We start from the raw sequence: 21,140 nt of genomic DNA on the forward strand, positions 1-21,140 counted from the left end.
CCCACTAGCCTATTTACAATGGGAGCCTGGGGAAGGAGGAGGCGAGAAGGACGGTGGCAGGGAGTTGGTATGGAGCGTGGGGAGAGACTAGACTGTTGTTCTCTGATTGCACTGTGGTGTTGAATTTGAAAACGCCCCTCACCCCTACACCCCTCACCCCTACCCCATGGCTGCGAGGGACAACCTTTGAGATTGGGTTTGCCTATGTTTGGATAAATTGCCCATACAACCAAGGATATACAGATGTTCCCAAAATATAACCTCCAGTTTGATGAATGTAGGCTAAATGATCAACACTACCCACTCAACTCATCAACAATTATTTCCTGAATGACTGTTAAGTTTCAGAGGAACCATGAGGGGTGTTGCCACAATGTGCTCATGTAAACAGAACATTATCTGTCCACGTCTCATCCGTGATCTCTTCATGAACTGAAGCAAACCACAGACAGCCCCGAGAGAACCTGCAGAGAAGGAACTGCACAACAAAACTTCCCTGTAGTTGAAGGGTGGTAATACCCTTTCGTATATGTGTGCATGTGTGCATGTGTGTGTGTGTGTGTGTGTGTGTGTGTGTGTGTGTAGAAAGAGGGATCAGGTCGGGGTAACCACCATCTGTCCACTTCTAGTCACTGCAAATGAATTCCTGCTCTTCACGGTATATAATAAGTAGGGGTGGGAATCACAGGGTAGCTCCCATTACAATACAATACTATTTGAAATACATCATTATAAAGTGATTCTGCAATATCAACATGTTGTAGGACAATTGTTTTACTTTACATCATAATATCTGATAAACTGAAGAATACAAAATGCCCTAAAAAAAGGGCAGAGTGAAGGATTGAGGGTATTTATTCACTGCAGTTGACGAAACTGAGATGAAACACATTTGGTAGGGCTTGAGTCTATCGAACCTGTGTAATATATAACTGACCTGAAACAGCTACAGTCATATTCAACATGTTTTCTGTAACTACTAAAAGGTGTCCACTGTCCAGGAAATTGGATCTATGCAACGAGATGTGCTACTAAGCAGCTCTGTGTCTATCAGAGCATCTGAAGAGCAACAACCCAGGGTTCTTGACATTCCACCAACACCTCCATATTGAAGAAAGATTTTGTTGTAGAGTATCAGAACATGTTCCCCTTTAATTACAGTGCAAATGGAGTGGGTAGTGCGGTGCTATAAAGTCATTCTGTACTGGGAACACTATTTGACAGGGAATATTGATAGCCTCTGATATTGATTCATGCTGAGGCAGTAATTATCAGTAGAACTCCACCCATCACAGGTGAGAGCAACTCTCTCAGCAGACTGGAGGGCTTCCTCTAATGCACAGTTTGCATCTATCTCACTGCTACAGTACCACATGGCTCTAAAGCTACTGAATGTCAGTTCCTGTCTCTGTTGCTACGGCATTGGCTTGAACATTGTGAGGAAATGCAGCATTGTGAGTGGTGATGATAACAAGGGAAGGATAAGCACATTCCTCTCATGAGAAATCTGGAAAGCCATGATGTATTTCTTGTTGTTCCTTGTTGAAGACAGGTGATGGAAGTGACTCTACTGATGGACTCCACGTGGTCATTTCCTCCAATCCACTAAAAGGCACCCAGAAGCAAACAGAACCATATTTCATCTGCTTCCTATCTGCTATAAAAAGCAAACTCAACTCAAGTAAACAGGATATGGAGCGGGGGAACAGGGGGGGGGGGGGGGGTGGGGGGGGGGGGGGGGGTGGTTTAATTCAATAGAATAAAGGAGGATGATTTGATTGAGCAGAGCTTTGCTTGGACTCAGCAAGGGTCTTTATAGTTAGCAGAAACCATTGACAAGATTTATCATCAAAACACAGAGCTATAAAAGGTTTAAAAGACACACACTTACATGTCTTGCTGATTCATCAGTTTGTATAAGAAACCTGTTCGGAATACAAATTCACATGACCCTACCATACACTGGACAAGTTTTAGACAACTTTACTGGAAAGCAGCTAATGGAGCAAACGTGACAATGTGTTTTAATTGGGGGGGGGGGGGGGGGTAAAACATTTGACATATTTACACACTACACTCACACCAGGAAGATTCACTCTGGTTTCTTTGTTGTCTTTAAAGGGAGAAAAAAAACTGGAGAACGGCCTTTAACCTGAATGAAGCATTTGGTCTTGTCAGAGGCATTACTATGACCTCATCCTCCGTTTTTAGCCTGGACGCCTGCCTGATCTGGCCCCGGCCTTAAGTAATTCAATTAAAATGGTTGGAATCATGACCCGGCCAGGCTACCCAACAGTTTCTATATGCGCTATAACCTTAGCTGATATATTTATTTTTAATATCCATATACACTGCATTTACGTTAAATGAAATACATTGAATTATATGACTTTAATTGTATGTTTTACAATGCAGGAGATATAAACTTCCCATGAACAGTCACAATGTCCTCTATCAGAAAGCATCAAAACATTTCGCAAAGTGTGGAGAGAAACTTTATGGGTGTTGAATTCAGAGCAGTTAAAAAAAAAATTAAAAAAAAGAGACTACCTTAGCATTTATAATCATTTCACTTTTCCATCCTGGCTCTGCTTAACGCAGGAACTAACAACTGCGTCAAATAATCAACTATCTTACTTGAGACAAAAGGCATTCCGAGCCAAATGAATCACTCAAACAGCCTCATACTAAGGCTCCAGAGTAAATGTGGCGTGTACTTGAACTGTGGACGAGTGCTGGTGGCTTTTTCATCAGACTTAAGGACAAAGCCCTTGAAATCATTCCGGATTAGCAGGAGGCATTCTACCTAAAACTGGACGAATGAGTCTCCCATTACATTGCGATACCATATGGTCGTCCGTATGTGACACAGAAGGTAACATTAGCCGTTGTGAGGGATTTTGTGGATGGACCACGCAGTTTTATTCACAAAATGATTATGTTGGTGGACTTAACATTAATTGAGCATTCTCATTAAGGCACAGGAGTCATCAAATTGAGTAGCAGGCCTGACAGAATCCAGAAAACAGACTTCTCGATTCAGCAGCCACTGTGGGCTACTGGGCCAGGACAGGGCAGGTCAGGGCAGGTCAGGTCATTTTCCCAAGAGCACCTGGCAGCCTTTTGGAAGTCTTGTCCTGCCTACCCCGCACCGGCTCTGGCCAAGTATGGCCGAGCCTGGCAGACTCCCAGACCTCCGTAAGCTCTGTGCACAGCGACTGTGATTCATCCTCTTACGCCCAGAGGGTAGGGGATTTGGGACTTTATTTAGTGCCATTTAGAAAAGATTACGCCTTAATTGCAGGCTTGCTGTCCAGCAAAAACATTATGGAAAGACCCCAAACAATGCTGAAAGCTTCAGCATATGCTGGGTCACAGATAGAGGCAACAACTAAAATCCGTCTGAAAGCCAAGTGAATTTATAAATTAATAACTGAATATGGTGTCTTGAATGAGCTATGTTTCGGAGTTTGTGACAAGCCATGAGAATGGCTGAACTAAGGGAGCAACAAAAAAGAACAAAGATGGCAGTGAGAGAACAGCAGCTGTTGACGAAACGTAGCATGGTGTAGCAAACCAAAAATATAAGATCGACTTTATTTATGACTCTTCATATGAGTGACCAGATGGGTTTTTATGTCCCCTCGTATTTTCTACTGACATCCAATCCGCATTCAACCCATTTTCCACCAAAGAAAGGGCTTAGTCACACCAGATATCTTTGTGTAAGGACATTGGGATATATCCTTTAGTGATCTGCCATTTTAAAATGGACAAAAGTGACCAATCCTTTCAAAAAGGTAACCACAATGGGACGCCTCTCTCAATCTCTCCTTTGTCATACACTGTGTTCTGCTCCCATTTATACCTCTCTTGGTCTGTGACACCCAAGACCTGTTAACCCCAGTTGGCTCATTCACACAAAGGGCCAGCGGGCAGAACACACAGAGGCCAGGTTTTACCGAGCTTAACAATATTTAGGTTCGTGATTGTCTGGTTGAATTCCAGAGAGCAGTTCACAGCTGCCGCGCCGGTGACAGGACAGTAGCCAGAGGAACAGGTGAAAACGAAAGCCTTTAAAGGGGTCGCTGAAATTCTCAGCAGTGAAACAGGGATCTAAAGAGCTCCATGGGCCTTGAGTAAAGTTCCATTAGCCCCGATTCAGACTACTGTTTTAAGCCGTGATATTTATGCCCCTGTGGTGTTGCACCTTCAATCTGAATGTTGCAGAGGCGTAATGGTGGGACGAAATGATCTCACCTCTGTGAGTTGCATTACGCTGCACGCTTTGGAGACGAGACGGTATCAGCTGAGCCAGTCGGGGGGAGGCGCAATGTTTCCGCAAAGCCAGAACGAAACGTGAATTCACCAGTACTACGCTATCTCGGAATCAGTGTGAATTTTAAAGGACGTGATGATGGTCTAGTTACGACCGTTTTGCGGAAAAAGCAGGAAAAAAAAGGGGCTATTGTATCCGCTCTCAGAAAAGAAAGAACCACTATCAGAAACAAATGAATAAAAGAACTGATGAGTGTTCTATGAATCTCTTGTCCTAATGAAGACGATGATGATTCGTAGCCACTATGTTCTATCTCATGTCATTCAACATAAACATAAGGAAAGCTGATCTAGTTCTCCACACAGGCACAGACTGAGCTATAGCACGTCCCTCAGAAGTGCATTTACAGTTGGAGGTATGGCATGTGATGTCACCTGTGAGTGGCTTACTTTAAGATTATCAACAGCCGCTAAGGCCCCACCACCACCACCACCACACGCTCTCACTCTGCTAGACTGAACTTTAATGTCATTATAGCTGCTTTCGACTCGTGACTATGACTGTACTCTGCTATCTGAGTGATAACAGGGTAAAAGTCCACACGGCTTTCTCAAAATCTTCACAGCAGTCTGACGTGATTGATTGCCTTCATCACAGCAGAGAGTGAGCAGCTGACGTTTTCCTTTTGATTAAAGATATAATGTGTCAAACACTCCACTGAAGAAAATCTGCATACTCACAAAGCAGTGTATGATTGGATCTTGTCTTTGCAGTGTTAGGAGAAAAAGCACAGGGGCAATAGGCGGTGTCTCAAATTCACCATAAAGTACCAGCAAAAAGGAAAATCTAAACACACACAAATCAGTCTATCCCTATTGCCCAAGCAAATAATAGATACAGAATGATTTCTGTAAAGCTAAAGGGCAGAGAGTTGAATAGAAAAAGTGGGGAAGGGGGGGGGATTGTCATTTCCCCAGCAGCAGAAAAATGCCAAAAGGATGTATTAATGCATAATCTGAACATCATATGAATACCATGAACCATTGGGTGGCTTCCTTCAGCCAGTGGGCATGTGAATATGTAGCTAGCTGTACGTTGTTGTGCGATGCTCCCTCGGCAGTCAGCCGGCAAACTCACCCAGAAAGCAGCACCTGCTTGGAGAGCAATCCGGCCCGCTTACATTAAGGCACGGAGCTGTGCCGTTACTAAGCAACAGTGGTGTAGAGAATTCCTCCATCTTCCTGCCTCGGGAGAAGCGTGTATGTGGGGGTGTGTTTGAGCATGGACATTAGTGCCTTGTCCGAGGGTAGGTGAGATGGTGAGGATTGCTTGAAAGGCAAGTGGGGAATTTGCTCACTGTCACGATGATTTCTGATCTGTCCTACCACTCCAGCAGGAGAAAAAATGGGAAAGTGCTATGTGTGCACTTAAGTCCCTGTGAATACACATCAATTTGAGCTGCTTTCCACTGTGTTGTGTTTGTGCAGAGCCGAAGGTGTGAGAAGAGGTTAAAGGTCGCCGGAGAGGAGCCAGCGTACTGTGCAAATCTTCTCCACACAATCTATCCTATTCTGTCTAACTCCTCAAGAAGGCCGGGGACACGCAAACATTTGTGTGTGAATAGCAGTCATTCATCACCAAAGAGAACGTGACATTTACCTGACAGGAGGAATAACTGCCGCATGTGCTTTTATAACAGCTACAGACAATGCCACGCCAATCCATTTGACCTGCCTGCTTCATAAGCACAATTCAGACCAACAAAGGAAGATTGTGAGGCTGCAACATTTACATGTTTCCAGTCAGAATGATTGCTTAAACTATACATATTCTGAGGGGGAGATGAGCCTACATTTAGCCCCTCTTCTAACAGTAGCTTATCTTATGTTTGTTTCCCACGCAGGGCTGTTTTTCCACTGATAATGAAGAGGAAGTGGATAGGGATGTCAGGGGAATTGTGTTTGTATGTGTGATAACATCACTTCTTCCCTTTAAACGGAGCATGACTTGGGGGTTGAGAGGGATAGAGGAAAAATAGCTCTTGTTCTTTCAAGGGTTAACATCTGACTAGTGATCAACAACCATTACAAACCAACCCTAAGGCAAGAGTACGAGCTTCTGCTGCAGCTTTGAGCAAACAACTGAGTTTATTGCCCACACAGATGGAGGTTTGTGTTCCATCAGCAGACAGAAACAAAGACACGAATAGGTGTGTGTGGAGTCCAACGCTCACAATGAGAGCGTCTTTAACTGGCAAAATTAAAAAGAAAATCTCAGCAAATGTCCAAATGTCCCCACTGGGGTTCACTCCCTTTGGTTTGCAGCCATGGTTACTCTTTTAGAACTCTAGTCCGTCTCTTCTATTCAGGGCTTTTTGCTGTCATTCCTCTGTAGAAGTATACTCTGCCTTCTTGCCAAAGACAGCATGCATGGGAAACTGAGCAGGAGTTGCTTAGACAGCCGTGAGACCTCCTCTTCTGAGCAAAAATAACAACAAGAGAGGGGCCACTAGAAGATGGACGGGGAGGATGGAGAAGGAGAGAGCTGAAAAAATCTCTTTTGAGACTTCCTACTGAAATGCACAAACACTCACCGGAGGGATGAGTGGATTTCTAGCACAAACTAAGGGGGTTTTCCATGAGCTCAACTGTCTCAGCCATTGGTTGCCTTTCCATAGAAATTGCCGTATTTGAAACTTGCTCTATAAATAAACCTGCCATGCCTATCCTCAGTGAAAAGAGGGCAAAATATATTGCCGTATTGCAGGCATTCATAACTGAACTTTGTGCCTAGTGTCACTTTAAGGTCATACTTTACTCTTTCTAAATCACAAGCCAGTGAAAAACTGCTGCTCTGCTCCAGCGGAGAAAAATCGAACACAGTGTGATAAGCAGTAGAGAATAACTCTGGCCACTGTTCAGAAAAAAACAGACACATCCTTTATCTGACTCTCCAGCCCAGCTTGAACCGTCACTCGACATTCCTTCCATTCCCAAAGGGTTGTGACTTCTTTGGTTTTCATCTCTCTCTCTCTCTCTCTCTCTCTCTCTCTCTCTCTGAGCGGGAAGTTTCAAAATTCAAACCTACTCCCGCCCCTTCCAACTAAACTGGTCATTCTTGCTCACAGAGGAGGGGCCCGTTTGAGCAGTAACAGTGTGACAAGATATCTAAAGTCCATCATACAAATAAAGGTGTTGGTTTTGAATGTAAACTTAGCATGCAACTATCAAGGAACATTAATATCTTATCAAGCCTGTTTACACTAGTTTCGGCTTAAACCAGGACCCAATTTATAGATTAATATAGCTTTTGCCCATTTCAAGTAACTACTGTAAAGTACTGCTGATCATGCCCTGCAATAATGGCCATATCTGTACAGACTGCAAATCTACTCAAGAGTATAGGACATTACGAGACTGGATTGAAACATGCCAGGCCTTGACTAGCTGTGAGTCAGACAGGAATGTCTTGAAGTAGGGCTTGGAAGAGCTGCATAAATAAATGAAAGGTAGAAATGCAATGGGGGAACCCCCTGATGAAGGAGGGGGTGGGGAGTGGAGCAGGCTACAGAGGAAGCATCCCCTCCTCATCTTGCTGTTTTGACCTTGTGGTATGAAAGGTAATTTCTGATGCTTGCCCAAATGTAAATCAATTCCCATAACCTACTGCTATAGCACAGCATATATGACACAGCAAATCCAATAAAAGATGATACAGAGAAACGTTTCCCCCCCCCAATCACATTAATGGATAAATGGTTAAACAGTGTATGGTGTGTATTTATGATTTACGTTAACACTAGGTCCAATGTAAAATGATATTATAATCATTCATCAGAGGTTTTCTGTGAAATAAAAATAAAGCCTACCTCTTTCAGTTGGTCTAGCTCTTGCCTGACGGCCTCGTACTCAACCTCCAGGTCATCGTACTGCTGTTTGAGCTGCTGCTTCTCCTCCAGCACCGCCAGCCCGTACTCCGCCGCCTGGATCTTCTCGTTTGTGGTCTCACCCAGCTCCCGGGCGAGACGCTCGATCTCGGACCGCATCCATTCCGGACCTGCCTCACGCAACACCATCGCGTCGGGATAGCTCTGCTCTTCCACGGACATGGTCGGTTACCGGTGATGATCCAACCAACCTACGCCAGCCGATCTGCGACAAGGGGGATGATGGGGCGTCTTCAGGCGGCGTAACCTTGAAGCGGTTGCTTAAATTCGTCTGTATTTAAATTGCATGATTGTTACGGTTGCTTGTCTCGTAGCCGGCCCTTTTTCTTTGGTCATGTAGATGACGATGTTGATGTATCTCCTACGGGGGGAGCTCGCCGTTATTCCTAGAATTGCTCCATCGTTGAGGTCTTGCGTTTCCTTCACCTCTCCCCCGGCTTGTTTGAGAGATAGAGCTGAAGCCGGAGTAAAACTGCCAAAAGGGAGAAAAAAAAAACGATCGACTTCCGGTACTTAGTTTCAAAATAAAACTCAAAATAGTCCTCAAACCACCTTTGGTTGTGGGTTTATTTTGCACTTTTTGTATACTGAAATGAAAATACAATATTTTGGAAAAACAAACTATAATTGGTAAGGACACATTGATTATTTATTGTCATGTCAAAGCGCTCTGTTTTTTATTTTGAAGGAATATTTGACATCAACACCGGCTTTTTTGAAACAGCTGAACGTACCAAGTGCGTAACATCTACCCAATCAGCTGGGTAAGCTGCTACAAGGCGGCAAGGAATGCCGGGAAATGTAGTACTTTCAGTACATGAAGCAAACCAAAGGAGTCTGCCAACACCACGAATTGAACTCATTTTCCCTTAAGCCTTTGTTCATTTGCTTATGTGGAGCACGGAAATCCTTCTCCGAGCCTTTTGTTGCCATAGCAATGGAACGAACAGACCATCAACAGCCACGCTCCAGAAGCCGTCACGTGTATATCTGCTGCCATCTGTTGGAAAAGTATATTAATATCCTTTTTACATTACAATCAAGTGAACTTGTTTGTTTGTTTGTTGATAATCCACATCAGGTTGATATCTTTAAAACATAATTTTATTAACAATCCAGGACTAATTTAGGCTGTATAATAAGTTTGTTAACAGTTAATACAAGGCTTATATGTGTTATCTTTTTCTGTAGGCCTATTACAAGTTGCACTAGGCTACTTTCCTAATTTTTATGTAAGCCTATTTTGCAAATTCAAGGCCACTTTTCTAGTTTCACTTATTTTATATTTGAATGCTGCAAGTTGATTTGTCATTTTAGCCTATATCATACTTTGGTTTTAGTATTTTTTTTTTTTACTTAAGTTGGAGATTTCAAGAGTCCTTACACATGTTAGCTCCTGGCTTTGCACTATAATGTATTTGTCACAGACTGGTGAGATATGCCTGGAATCAGTCATGCCGGTGATTTACTCATGTCTTTATCTGACCCTTTACACTACATGCCATTCATTTAGCTTGGTAGTTTTGTGTACTCCAGACTGCTTCGCCCCTCTTCTTCCTTATCTCTCATGATGCTGGTCTCATTTTTTCCTCTTAGGAGCCCAACAGTGCGGTGCTGCCTGTGGATTTAGATGACAGAGACTATTTCTTGGATTCATACAGCACAATTAAAGATCTTCAAAGCTGTGAGTATTTATATTACTCAGAATACTATAAGCTACATGATCAAAACTTTAAATATCTTGATTAGATTTTTTTTTAAAAAGAGTTAATGATATATCATTTAGTGAAAATATACACTGTCTTTATACTTAACATTTGAAATTATTAATGAGATTAGTGGCTATATGACCATGAACTTGGAGGTAAGAAAATGTTTGGAGCAGATAGAACTCTTGAGATTGAAATAAAACAGGTGATGAAAATGTTGAATGAATAGCTGGTTCCTCTCTCATTAAAATGAGTATTTAGATGTAGAAACAAAAACAAAGGAAGAAATCTTTATAGTTTTCACTATAGTATGTGCAGGAACTTTGAAATAAGGGTTACAGAGCACCTGTTAACTCTGGAGTATGCCCAAATGCTAAACTGAGCCCTTCCCAGTAACCTAAATGTAATTAGCTTTACCCATTTGCAAGGTAAGCCAATCAGATTGTATCTACTGGCTATGTCACTAAAGTCCCACTATGATAGCAAGGTGAGAGCATTTAAGAGTGCTGATGTCAGAAATCCTCGGAACACTTTCATAAAAACAATCTAACTCTAACTATAAGTTATTATATTGTAGACATTGGCTACATGTTTAGTTATGACACAATGTGCAATAGCTCACATAATGCAGTTCACTCTTTCTAATAGTAGACTAGTCAAAGGCAATAGTAATGGGGCTTAAGTATGAGTTTTGGTTGAGTAGTGGGTGCTCTAATTTATTCCTCTCCCATAATAAGATTAGCAGTCTAATCCAGGAGGAGTCAAGAATAGCCTACACTCCCCTCTTCAGGCATTGACAAGAAACCTGTGCATGGAGGAGGCTACTGAGGACAGAATCTCCGCTCCTTTTCCAAATATTTGGAGGTTGTTTTATTTCCACACTCGATCCGTTATGCTGGTGAGATAGATGGCTTTCTACAAAGGATGGCAAAGGATCCTGCGGGTGCTTGATCTGCCCCACCTGGCCACAACAGAGATAATCTGAGACCAATCAAGTCAAGTGAGACCACAGGATTGACTTTCCACAGAGCTGGGGAGGGAACGACAACGTCAGAGCTGTGGAGGTTGATGTTAGTGGTTATTAATTTTGTATCTTATTTCATTTTATTCTATTATTCTTTAATTTGGTTAAAGTTCTTCTCAAAGTTAGCTATTTCCAAATTGTTGATTTAGCACTTTGGTCTTGAGGAGTGAAGATGTATTTATTAATGTAATGAGCCGCATAGGCAAAGCTAAGGTGAGCATATCGCCTCATGGATTATGTTTACTTTACACGTGACTGAGTGTGATAGATGACGCTGATCTTTGATAAAAAAATGTGTATTTACTAGTGTTCCTCTTTAACTTGTTTATTCATGTTTACAAACTTTAACTTACTGTCCTGTGTCTTTGTCCAATTGTACTGTCTACCTCTTGCACATGTTTTCCAATGTGGTTTTTGATGCTTCAAATGGCAATAAACTGATCGCTCACTCTCAGACAGAGAGTTTTTTTTTTTGCAGTTCAGAATAATAAACCCCAGAGCCCTGATTTCTTATGAGATCCCTCTCAGGTTCTGTTTGGACACTGGTTATATTTCTCTATCTAGGATTAAGATAAGGCCTCCAGCATCAGCTATTTACAGAATGCATGATATAAAGTGGTATGTAGTGTAACAAAGTAGGTATTTGTGTGTGCAGGCCCTGCTATGACTGTGGATGTCAGCCTGAGACGCTGTTCATATGGCAGGCATTGCAAATACCAGAGGGGGAACTCTGATGGAATACAGTAAGTAACAATAGCATTTAGTTATCATTAAACACCTATCTGTTAATGACGAGGGATCAACTACGTAATATACTGGTGGTTATGTCACAAAAATTCTACATTCAAATGCACCACACAGGACTATTTTTACTGTGATGATCTGATAACAGATTTACAATGGCAGATAAGGATTAGACACCTCTAAGTGAGCACTTGATGATCTCAATTATAAAGGTGCTACGGCACAATTTAAACTTGATTGAACTTTGATGCTGCTCCACAATTTACGAGGATGTAATAACTTCTGATATGACATCTAATAAGAAGGGGTTTAAAACATTGACTCTGCTAAGACACACACACACTGCTATGATGATAAAAACATCTAACTAAATTTTAAAAACAATATTTTCTCTCCCCCCCCCCCCCCCGATGACTCCAGTCAGAGCCCCCAGGGCAAAGTATACGCTATTTGGAGAAGCTATACGTCATGTCATCCCTGCAGGTTTGCAATGCTCAATGGGCTGTGGAGGACAATCCTGCAAGTATGACAACCCAAGTTACTGGAAAGATGACCAACAGGCCATTAAAGGCCTCTACTCATCATGGTACACATGGTTTTTCTACCTTTGTAGTTGCAATGATATGATGAAACATATATCGAGTTCATGTTTATGAAATCTCTTCAGCCATGTTAATAAGACTTAGATGGGTGTAGATTACTGTGTGATACAGTATTAACCCCACTCTCTTTTTTTCCTCTTGTTTTAGGGTTAGTGATTATCTTCTTGCTATGTCCAGACCGTCAACAGAAACTATTGAGAAATACAAAATCATTGATCAATTCAAAAGGTAAACATAACGTTGTTCTTCTTTCCTCAGTGTTTCACCAGCTTCCTCGACCAAGAGGACACAACACCTGAGGAGATGAGAAGTGTTCATGTCTCTCTCTCTCTCTGTGTTTGCTTCAAGGAATGGTATTAAAACAGTGATCAACCTACAGATACCTGGTGAACATGCCAGCTGCGGAAATCCTCTGGAGCCGGAGAGCGGCTTTTCTTACCGCCCAGAGATCTTCATGGCAAACGACAGTAAGTGCTCTATGCAAACAAGAGTAAGTTATGTTGAACTGTATATAAGCATGGCAGTGATTTAGTCTGCAGTGCCGCTTTAAACAACTGTAACATATAGTAGGAAATGTAATAAGCATAAACAGATATGTTTTTTTTTTTTTACTTTCATCATCCATACGGCTCTTACACAATTAGTTCCAAAACTTCACTTGAGCTGGACCGTAATCAAACCTAATCATTTGCCTGCACTCTTGCTTGTGTGTATGTTTCTACATAAATCAGTAGACCAGCTACTTTGTGCATTTATCTGTATTCTCAATTATCACACAACCAGTGAAATAAGAGTGTGTTGAAACAGGCTTTGACTGCCTGTATGATTTAGAAGTACCTCCATGGCGTGAATTAACTCTATTGAGAACGCTGAGGTGGAGTGATACGTATAGTGAAAAGTCCCAGTGATGTTCTCACTCAATATCAGTACTCGTGTAATGCATCCTGCCCAATTAGATATTTGGTCTTAGCTAACTGTTGTTTAATTGTTTATATGTGTGTATTGCTGCTCACGTTGCTGCTTCATGTTTCAGTTTATTTCTACAATTTTGGCTGGAATGACTACGGAGTGGCCAACCTCACCCACATGCTAGACATGGTGAAGGTCATGGCCTTCGCTCTACAGGAAGGAAAGATAGCGGTCCACTGTCACGCTGGTCTCGGACGAACAGGTAGCTTTGCTAAGAACATTGTATAAAGTGTTTTCACTTTTCAGGGCAGTCTGATTTGTCGTTTGATCAATTTGTTATAAAATGAAGCATTGTTTCCGCCCTCCAGGTGTGCTGTTAGCATGTTTCTTGGCCTATGCTACCAGGATGACTGCTAACCAGGCTATTCTATACGTACGTGCTAAACGCCCCAGTTCCATCCAGACACGAGGTCAGCTGCACTGTGTCAGAGAGTTTGTTCAATTCCTTGCACCTTTGCGGAGTGTCTTTTCCTGTGCTGAGCCCCGATCTAACTCAGTGACTCTATCCCAGTACCTAAACCGCCAGAGACACATACTACATGGCTATGAAAGAAAGGAGCTATGGAATCTACCAAAGATTGTCCAGCTGGTGTCTAGGCTGCTGCTGGACATTGCAGAGAATCGGCAGGTGATTGAGGAAGACATTCTGGAGGCCCCAGATATTCATGACTTAGAGATGACTCTCAGCATTATTGAGCAGATGGGTCCAGATGTGTTTGCAAAGGAGCCCCGCTTACCAGGTACACCAACCTTACCCAGACATTTCAACGAGCCACCCATCTTTTACCATCGCAAAAGTCTTAGCTACAGTGAGTCCGATTTGAGACGACTGGGCCCCCAGCTCAACCTCCCCACACAACCACTCGGCTCCTTGTCACAGAGTGCTATCGATACGTCCGTTTACCCCTCGGAGAAAGCTCACTCTCAAACTGAGATTCAGCGTTGGAACAGCAACCCGTCTGAGGTCTCAGCAGGCTCACTGTGGCAATTAAAAAATGTAGAAACCCAAAAAGATGGCTCCATTCTGCTGAGAAAAGTGACCCAGGCAAACATCCAACGAAGTGAGTCTGTGGGGAACAGTGAACCTACCAAGACGGGCAGCATGCTGGCTAGGTGGAAGGCAGAGCAGAGGGAAGAGTTAAAAATGAACGGGAGGAAGCCTAATGTAGGACAAGAGGAACACTCAGAGGTTCCATACATCACCCTGCAGACAGAGTTGTCCCTGGAAAGCAAGAGGCTGTTAGTGGCACAGGCCCTGGCAGTGGACCTTTTTCTCGATGGGGAAGAAGAGCACAAGAGCAAAGTCTTAGCGTGGCAGGTAACTAATCCACACCAGTGATGCGGTGGTATTTGCAGAAATTGACGGCCAAAAAAAACATCAACTGTAACTGTTCTTCAAAAATTCTTACATTTTTTCCATCATGACTTTTTATAGCTTCCTTCTGGTATGAAATTCTATATTTATATTTAAAGGGAAGGAATGGAGCCAAACCCACACACAATGATGAATAATTCGATTGCATAAAAAATGACCAATTTAAATGTAACTGTGCTCTAACATCCTTGAGTCCTTGATTCAAAATCACGCCCACTCACCTAATGTCTTACATATTTCCAAAGATACTTTAAGATTTAACAAAAGCAGAATGCAGATTGTAAATGCCTTGCTTAAGTCACACAAAGGGTCCTACAGGGAGACAGTTTCTAACATGACTGTACAAATGTATGCAGGCAGAACTAAACCAAGGTGGTGGCTGGGAAAGACTGTGCTCCGAGCGGGATCCCTTTATCCTTACTGGGCTCATGTGGTCATGGCTGGAGCAGCTTAAAGAGCCTGTCATCAGCATCCAGAAAGCCAAAGCCCTGAACCCTTACAGCACGGATTCTCAAACCATCCTCAACACACTCGACCAGGTCAGTGCACGCTTTACTGACTAACACTTAAAACTAAAGGAATACAGCAATGAATAACCTGGATATACATTTAAGCTCACAAGTTTACATGTGGCAAACTCCAAAGGTAACTTTCCTTTTTATGTTTTTCCAGGCCAACAAAGAAACATTAATGTGCATACTAGACTGCATGGCTCAAATGTTGACCATATCAGAAGATGTTGAAGATGCATTCCTGAATCGTACTATCAAAGCATTCACCTGGGTAAGACAAAAACCTGTGGTTTTGGTTTAATTGACTTATTTCCTAGTCTGTGTTTTGTTTCAACAACTTGAGTGTGGTTTGCCTTTGAACAGTTGGAAAGTGACTCAGAAGATGGAAGAAAAGTGTACGCGTCCATGACTACTGTCCTACGTTGTGTCCTTGGGGACTTGCGGTGTATGGCCATTGAAGCAGATGAGTCAAATATGTCCAGTTGTTCTTTAACATAGGAACTATCAGTCATTTTTTATACAAGAAAAAGTCTGAACTCTTGTGCGGGGCCATGAAACAGAAAATAATTATTTTGTGCCTTATAAAAAACTATTTCATGTTATATTTTTATTGGCTGTAATTAATCATGTTGATATTTTATCACTAATACACATCTAACACATTTGCATATTATATTACCTCAGTACCTAGTGGAAGTAACATATTGAAGAACAGTTGATCTAACAGTATTTTACAAAACAGTATGCCTTAAAATCAGTAAGAGTCATCACAGACATACCTCAGCTACAAAAGTATAGTTATGAATTGTTATATCTATACAGACTCTTTTCTTAACCAGCATGTTTTACATACAGTGTATCCCTGCCTTTCTACTAATATAGTATTCTTTATCTGTAATAAGTGTCTGATGCATGCTGTGGAACTCTCAATTTTCTCTCTTTTGTGTTGTGTTTTATCTTTCTGTCTCATGCTCTCCAGGTGCTTCGCTACCCTGTGATTAAGCACACCCGTGTTCAATTTACCAATCAAGTCCAAAGTGTAGAAAAACCTTATTTGGTGAATGAAACAATTAAGACATTCCCAGAAAATGGCTATGGGATGGGATGAAGAGAGTAAGAAACAATTCAAACCAGGGAAAAAAGGAGGAAACAAAGTAAAAGCTAAGTCTACTTTATTTTTTACATCACATTTAAAAACAACCAAGGCTGACCAAAGTGCTTTAAGGAGTAATTAAAGGTACAAAAAAGGACAATTAAACTTTATAACACATTGATAACCCTCTATTTTTCATGACGAGAACGGTTTTTATCCCAGATATAAGTCCTGGGCCCCACGTTCGGAGGCTAGTCCTCAAAGTGGGCGGCCACGGGTTTCAATGGCAAGTAAACCTTTACACCATCTGCAAAACAGTGGAACAAGACATCATATTTTTCAACAAAGACCCAGGAAAAGAATATTTAAAGAAAATAGGATGGAGTCCAAAACAGAACCCTGAGGGACACCTCTAGTAAGTGGGGCCATCTCAGAAGAGTTATCACCGAGGTGGACAGACAAAGTCCTATCTTCCAGTCAGGACTGAAACTGATTGAGTGCAGCATTTTTCCCCCTAAACAATACACATTTTCTAAACGTGACAAGATCGTATGATCGACTGTGTCGGGTAGCACGAAGACTCTCCTGAGACAACAGTTAATCAGATAGTAGAAACTAAACTTTTCATATACTTCATGGTTAACTAAAAAGTTTGCAGCTGTGAGTGAGAAAATAGAGAGAGAAATTAACAATGGTAAACATTATATATTCACTTAAAAAAAACAAGCCTTTATTTAAAAGAGGCTGTTTCAAGCACTCAGTTAAACTATTATTTCCCAAAATTATAAACAAATGAGAAACACTAGAGCACAGAAAAAAAAGACACCCTAAGCACAGGACTTAGCACCGGACTAAGCACTGGACTAAGCACCGGACTAAGCACTAGTGCACGTCACTAAGTGCACTCAGCCGGATGGCCCACTGGCATTGGCTGCCCTCTCCCCTGCTCTTTGTTCTCTGGCCTTGATTGTTAATTGGACACAGGTGAGCTTAATAACACACGTTACATAAGGAGGAGAGCAGAACTTGGAGAGCACAGGAGATAGAGGGAAACACAAAGACAAAAAACCCCCCAAAAAACTACAGTGTGAAAAATTGTCTCATTCTCTTTCTGTTACCAAAGAATATCCCAATGTACTGTAAGCTTATGTGATGAACAGTTTATAATAAAAGTAAATGTTTCTCCTTCCATCTGGCTGTACAAACTTCATGAAGGCACCTTTTTGTTGAGCAGTGATGCTCAGGAGGTGAAAGAATACACCTTTAAGACATCTTTCCCATCATTCCCTTCTGCAGAGGCCACAATGCTGGAGTAGTCACTGATGACGTGGGTGAACCCTCTAGAACACAGGGCACACAGCACAAAGTAATAGGATTAGGAAGTGACTGCACACCTGTATTCAGGCTAAAGCATTACTATTAAATTGTGCAGCAAACTTAGCTGCAGACCCAACCCAACCTTAAGCAGTCAGTACCTGGACATTGTGTGAGAGCCTCCCAGTAAGTGGTATCTGCTCTCCAGACTCAAACAGCGGTCTCTGTCATTTCTCCAAGTTAATACTCGTAAGGAGAGGTCCTGAGATGCTGTCACGGCACGAAAGCTATCCTATAGGTGTGAAAAAACAAAGCACAAATTGATCATTGTAAGACTCGTTTCACTGTGAGGGCTTACAGTGCAGTATGAAAAAAAACCTAAATCAACAGCCTACCACACATATAGAAGTGATTGGCCTAGTGTGGTCTTTAAAGCTAGCAACCAGCGCTCCTTTGAGTGAGTAGACCATTAGCTCCTGGCCAGCTGCCAGCACTAAGCAGTTGCTGTCCTTGGCCTCCAGAAGGAATTCTGACGACCTGGTGTTCAGAGTCAGGGGAAAGGACTCCACCTGCTGGACTGTGATGAGAAGAGGTGCAAAATTAGGACAGCAAGCACAGGCCAAATACAGCCTGTATTAAAAAAAATAAAAACAGAAATACATAATTTATGTAGTTTTCAGGATGTAGTCTGAGATGATGGAACTGGCATATGCGACATTCTTGGGCACCATCTTCTCTTTAGTAATTCTTATATAAGAGCATTTCACCATCTGTCACAATTTCGAGATTTTTACAATACTAAATTCCATTGTAGTGTTACTGAAAAAAAATTCAGCATTGACATACCAGCAACCACTTGAAATAAGAAAAAATCAAAAAAAAAAAGCTAAATATGCTTTAGCAGTATAACAATATCTGTAGTTTAAAGTGGATTACTGACAATGATTCCCTAACTTATCACCCAACAATCTATGTAAGGGCCAGTATTAGGAGGTTGTATAACAAAGTCAATCTGCACATATCTTGGTTCTCACCCTGGATCTCTGACTTATACTTAGTCTTTTTTATGGTGACATCGAACACAGTGAGGGCTTTGTTGTTTGGGCGCTGGTTGTGATGGATGATGGCCAGTCTGGCAGGCTGGGTGGGTATGAAGACAGCAGCCTGGCACCCAGTGACTGGCACCGACTGGCACAGAGGATCTTCGTCCTCAGTCGGTGAGGTCAGACTCTCTGTGGAAATTACCTGCCAGCAAACCAAACAGCAGAGCTCTGCAGAATATATATTAACACACCTCTTTTTTTTTTTAACCACTGTATTATTTGTACAGAGGCAATGTGGTAAAAGAAAACAGACAAGAACAGAGCAAAGCAGGAAACACAAAGACAGCAAGAAATACCTTTGGGCTTAAATCATCATTGTCCTTGGTTCCAGCTGTGACCCATTTCTTGTCAGGTGACACAAGCAGGGTGTTGACTTTAAAGGTGTCGCACACCGTTACCCTGGACTTTATGGTCAAAGCTGTATCTGCAAGTGTGCAAACATACCCTTGACTGGTTCCAACCTGAAAGATAATATAATATGCTGCATATTCTTTACTACCAAAATGTACTGTAAATGTTTTTTTTTAGATATACAAACCCAAAAATGCAGTTGTTACTCACAGACAGAAACCAACTGGTGTTTATATTGTACTGCAGTAATGTACAGTGTGGAGATGCAGCATTGAAAGAGGCCACCTCCTCTCCAGTCTGACCCTGCCAGCTCTTTATGAGCCCTGTGGAGTCTGCTGTGATCACGGCTTCATGTTGCTCATCAGTGATAATTGCTGTCAAGGGACTCTGTACAGGACTGCACCACAGGAGGTCACCCTGGCAGAAGAAAAGGTCCAAAATCAGATACATCTCTCAGGGGGTGGGGGGCTTTATTTCTGTGGCATTACATTTTATACCAATGATTGGATATGATTGATTAGCACTGATTAGCTTGCAAGGTTTTAATTGGAAAGTTATTGCAGTACACAATACTGGTTTAGTGACTGAGAGTTTTGCATGTTTTTTTTGTCTTTATCCATCATCAATATACTATATAATAATATATAATATAAAATGTATCAGGTCAGATACAATATAACTCAATCCAATCCAATCCATGTGCATAAAACAACCCACAATTTAAAAAATCTAGAATAATATTTTCTCAATATGTGTGCCTCACATAAAAAGTCAACATAAGGCACTGGTACTTGTATTTAAATGTGATGTCACTGTGAATAAATGGAAATATACGGATTTTGTCAAACTGACATTCTGGATGTTCCATGATCGGACTGTACCATCAGTGGAGGCGCTGCAGACTGTGGCACTGCTGTTCCAGAGATCAGGACGCTGATCTGAATTCCCCTGCAGGTACACCAACCCCACCACCCTGCCTGACAAGACAGCATGTCCAATACAAATATGAGATGAGAGGCCTAACGAAGTGATGGGGAGACCATTCTTGACAGGCAGCATACCTGTGTGCCCTCTGAGGCTCTTGCAGGTGTAACCTCCTGATCGGCCTTTGGTCATCTTATCCTCTAAGTGGCAGCGCCGAAGAAAGTATCTCTTCCATGAGTGATTCACCTGTTCACTCCTGAAGACAGAAAAGTTGCAGAAAGTCCAGCGCTGCAGACACATCCGCCTGAGGGGAAAGCAGACATGAACGCTAACATATGGTACGTCTTGATTTGGTGTTTGCTGAGCTTACATGTAGTGTGAACATACTGGAAATACAAAAAGAAAAACACAGCATGTCTTATCTTACACTAGCTACAAAAGTTTAAGCAACACAATAAAATTAGTGTAAAAATAAGTTAATGATCTGGCATAGCAATGCGAAAAAATCTATATTATAGGCTCCAGTTGGATGATGACTCTGTATGCATTATGTGTACATCACTTTCATGTTGCAGCTTGTAAAGGTAGGGCATTTTTTTTTGTATGGGCTTTAAAAGTAGATATTAACCAGGGGGTCAAAGAGTGTCATCTTGATTCATAACGATTCCTCACATTTTACATGATTGTATGATTTGTCTTTTTAATCAGACCATTAGCACAGTACTTGAATACATTTCCATTGCTTTTTTCCTTACCGCGGGATCTTCCTCTTACCTTATCGACGGAAAATAAAAGGAAGTAATAACAGTTCAGACAATGCTCACCTCCATAACCAAGGCGTTTTTGCAGCTTCGTGCCAATCCTGAGGGGAACATAATGCGATCACAAATCAAAAACAGTTTGGGAAATCACAATAAACACATACACGAGTTACTTCCGCGTGTTGGACACTCCCTCCTTTAAGGCCTACCTTACAAACACTTGAGGCACTGATTAAATCTTCCTCGGTCAGGAATGTAAAGATGTGAATAAGGCAATCACCGATCAGATACGGCTGCTGAAGGTCCATTCTGACATATCATCTACCCCTCACTGCTCCAGCTGAACATTACAGGACGTCAGAGCTGCGGCAGGTTAGTGTTTTGGCAAACTACGGGAACAACACAGGGACCCTACGGAAAAGTGTGTTTACTTT

At 41.9% G+C, this 21,140-nt stretch overlaps 3 protein-coding genes across 4 annotated transcripts in view; 1 reads left to right on the plus strand and 2 right to left on the minus strand.

Moving 5' to 3' along the window:
- LOC132989341 (protein bicaudal D homolog 2-like) overlaps positions 1-8,677 on the minus strand; it is a 42,457-nt gene extending 33,780 nt beyond the window's left edge. Inside the window, exon 1 of the mRNA XM_061056912.1 lies at positions 8,148-8,677. Within this exon, the coding sequence (XP_060912895.1) occupies positions 8,148-8,387 (240 nt within the window). The 5' untranslated portion in view covers positions 8,388-8,677. The remainder of the gene's footprint in view (positions 1-8,147) is intronic.
- A 2,074-nt stretch (positions 8,678-10,751) lies between these two features.
- Positions 10,752-17,434, plus strand: ptpdc1b (protein tyrosine phosphatase domain containing 1b). Its single transcript, XM_061056913.1, has 11 exons — positions 10,752-11,004; positions 11,614-11,701; positions 12,123-12,288; positions 12,452-12,532; positions 12,653-12,771; positions 13,338-13,475; positions 13,582-14,591; positions 15,005-15,187; positions 15,321-15,431; positions 15,524-15,603; positions 16,140-17,434. The coding sequence occupies exons 2-11, from the start codon at positions 11,656-11,658 to the stop codon at positions 16,156-16,158; spliced, it is 1,953 nt and encodes a 650-aa protein (XP_060912896.1). The 5' UTR covers positions 10,752-11,004; positions 11,614-11,655; the 3' UTR covers positions 16,159-17,434.
- On the minus strand, positions 16,316-21,093 carry fbxw12 (F-box and WD repeat domain containing 12). Of its 2 annotated transcripts, none has more exons than XM_061056914.1 (11): positions 20,916-21,093; positions 20,770-20,807; positions 20,083-20,249; positions 19,874-19,998; positions 19,232-19,438; positions 18,967-19,131; positions 18,602-18,812; positions 17,963-18,144; positions 17,729-17,859; positions 17,118-17,593; positions 16,316-17,080 (listed from the first exon to the last, which is right to left on the minus strand). In XM_061056914.1, exons 1-10 carry the CDS (start codon positions 21,012-21,014, stop codon positions 17,494-17,496), a joined length of 1,425 nt encoding a protein of 474 aa, XP_060912897.1. In that variant the 5' UTR covers positions 21,015-21,093; the 3' UTR covers positions 16,316-17,080; positions 17,118-17,493. The 2 variants fall into 2 exon arrangements, with proteins under 2 accessions (XP_060912897.1, XP_060912898.1); XM_061056915.1 differs by having other exon boundaries at positions 20,987-21,069.
- Positions 21,094-21,140: the final 47 nt, after the last annotated feature.

This window comes from Labrus mixtus, chromosome 15, assembly GCF_963584025.1.
Source record: "Labrus mixtus chromosome 15, fLabMix1.1, whole genome shotgun sequence".
Taxonomy (NCBI): Eukaryota; Metazoa; Chordata; class Actinopteri; order Labriformes; family Labridae; genus Labrus; species Labrus mixtus.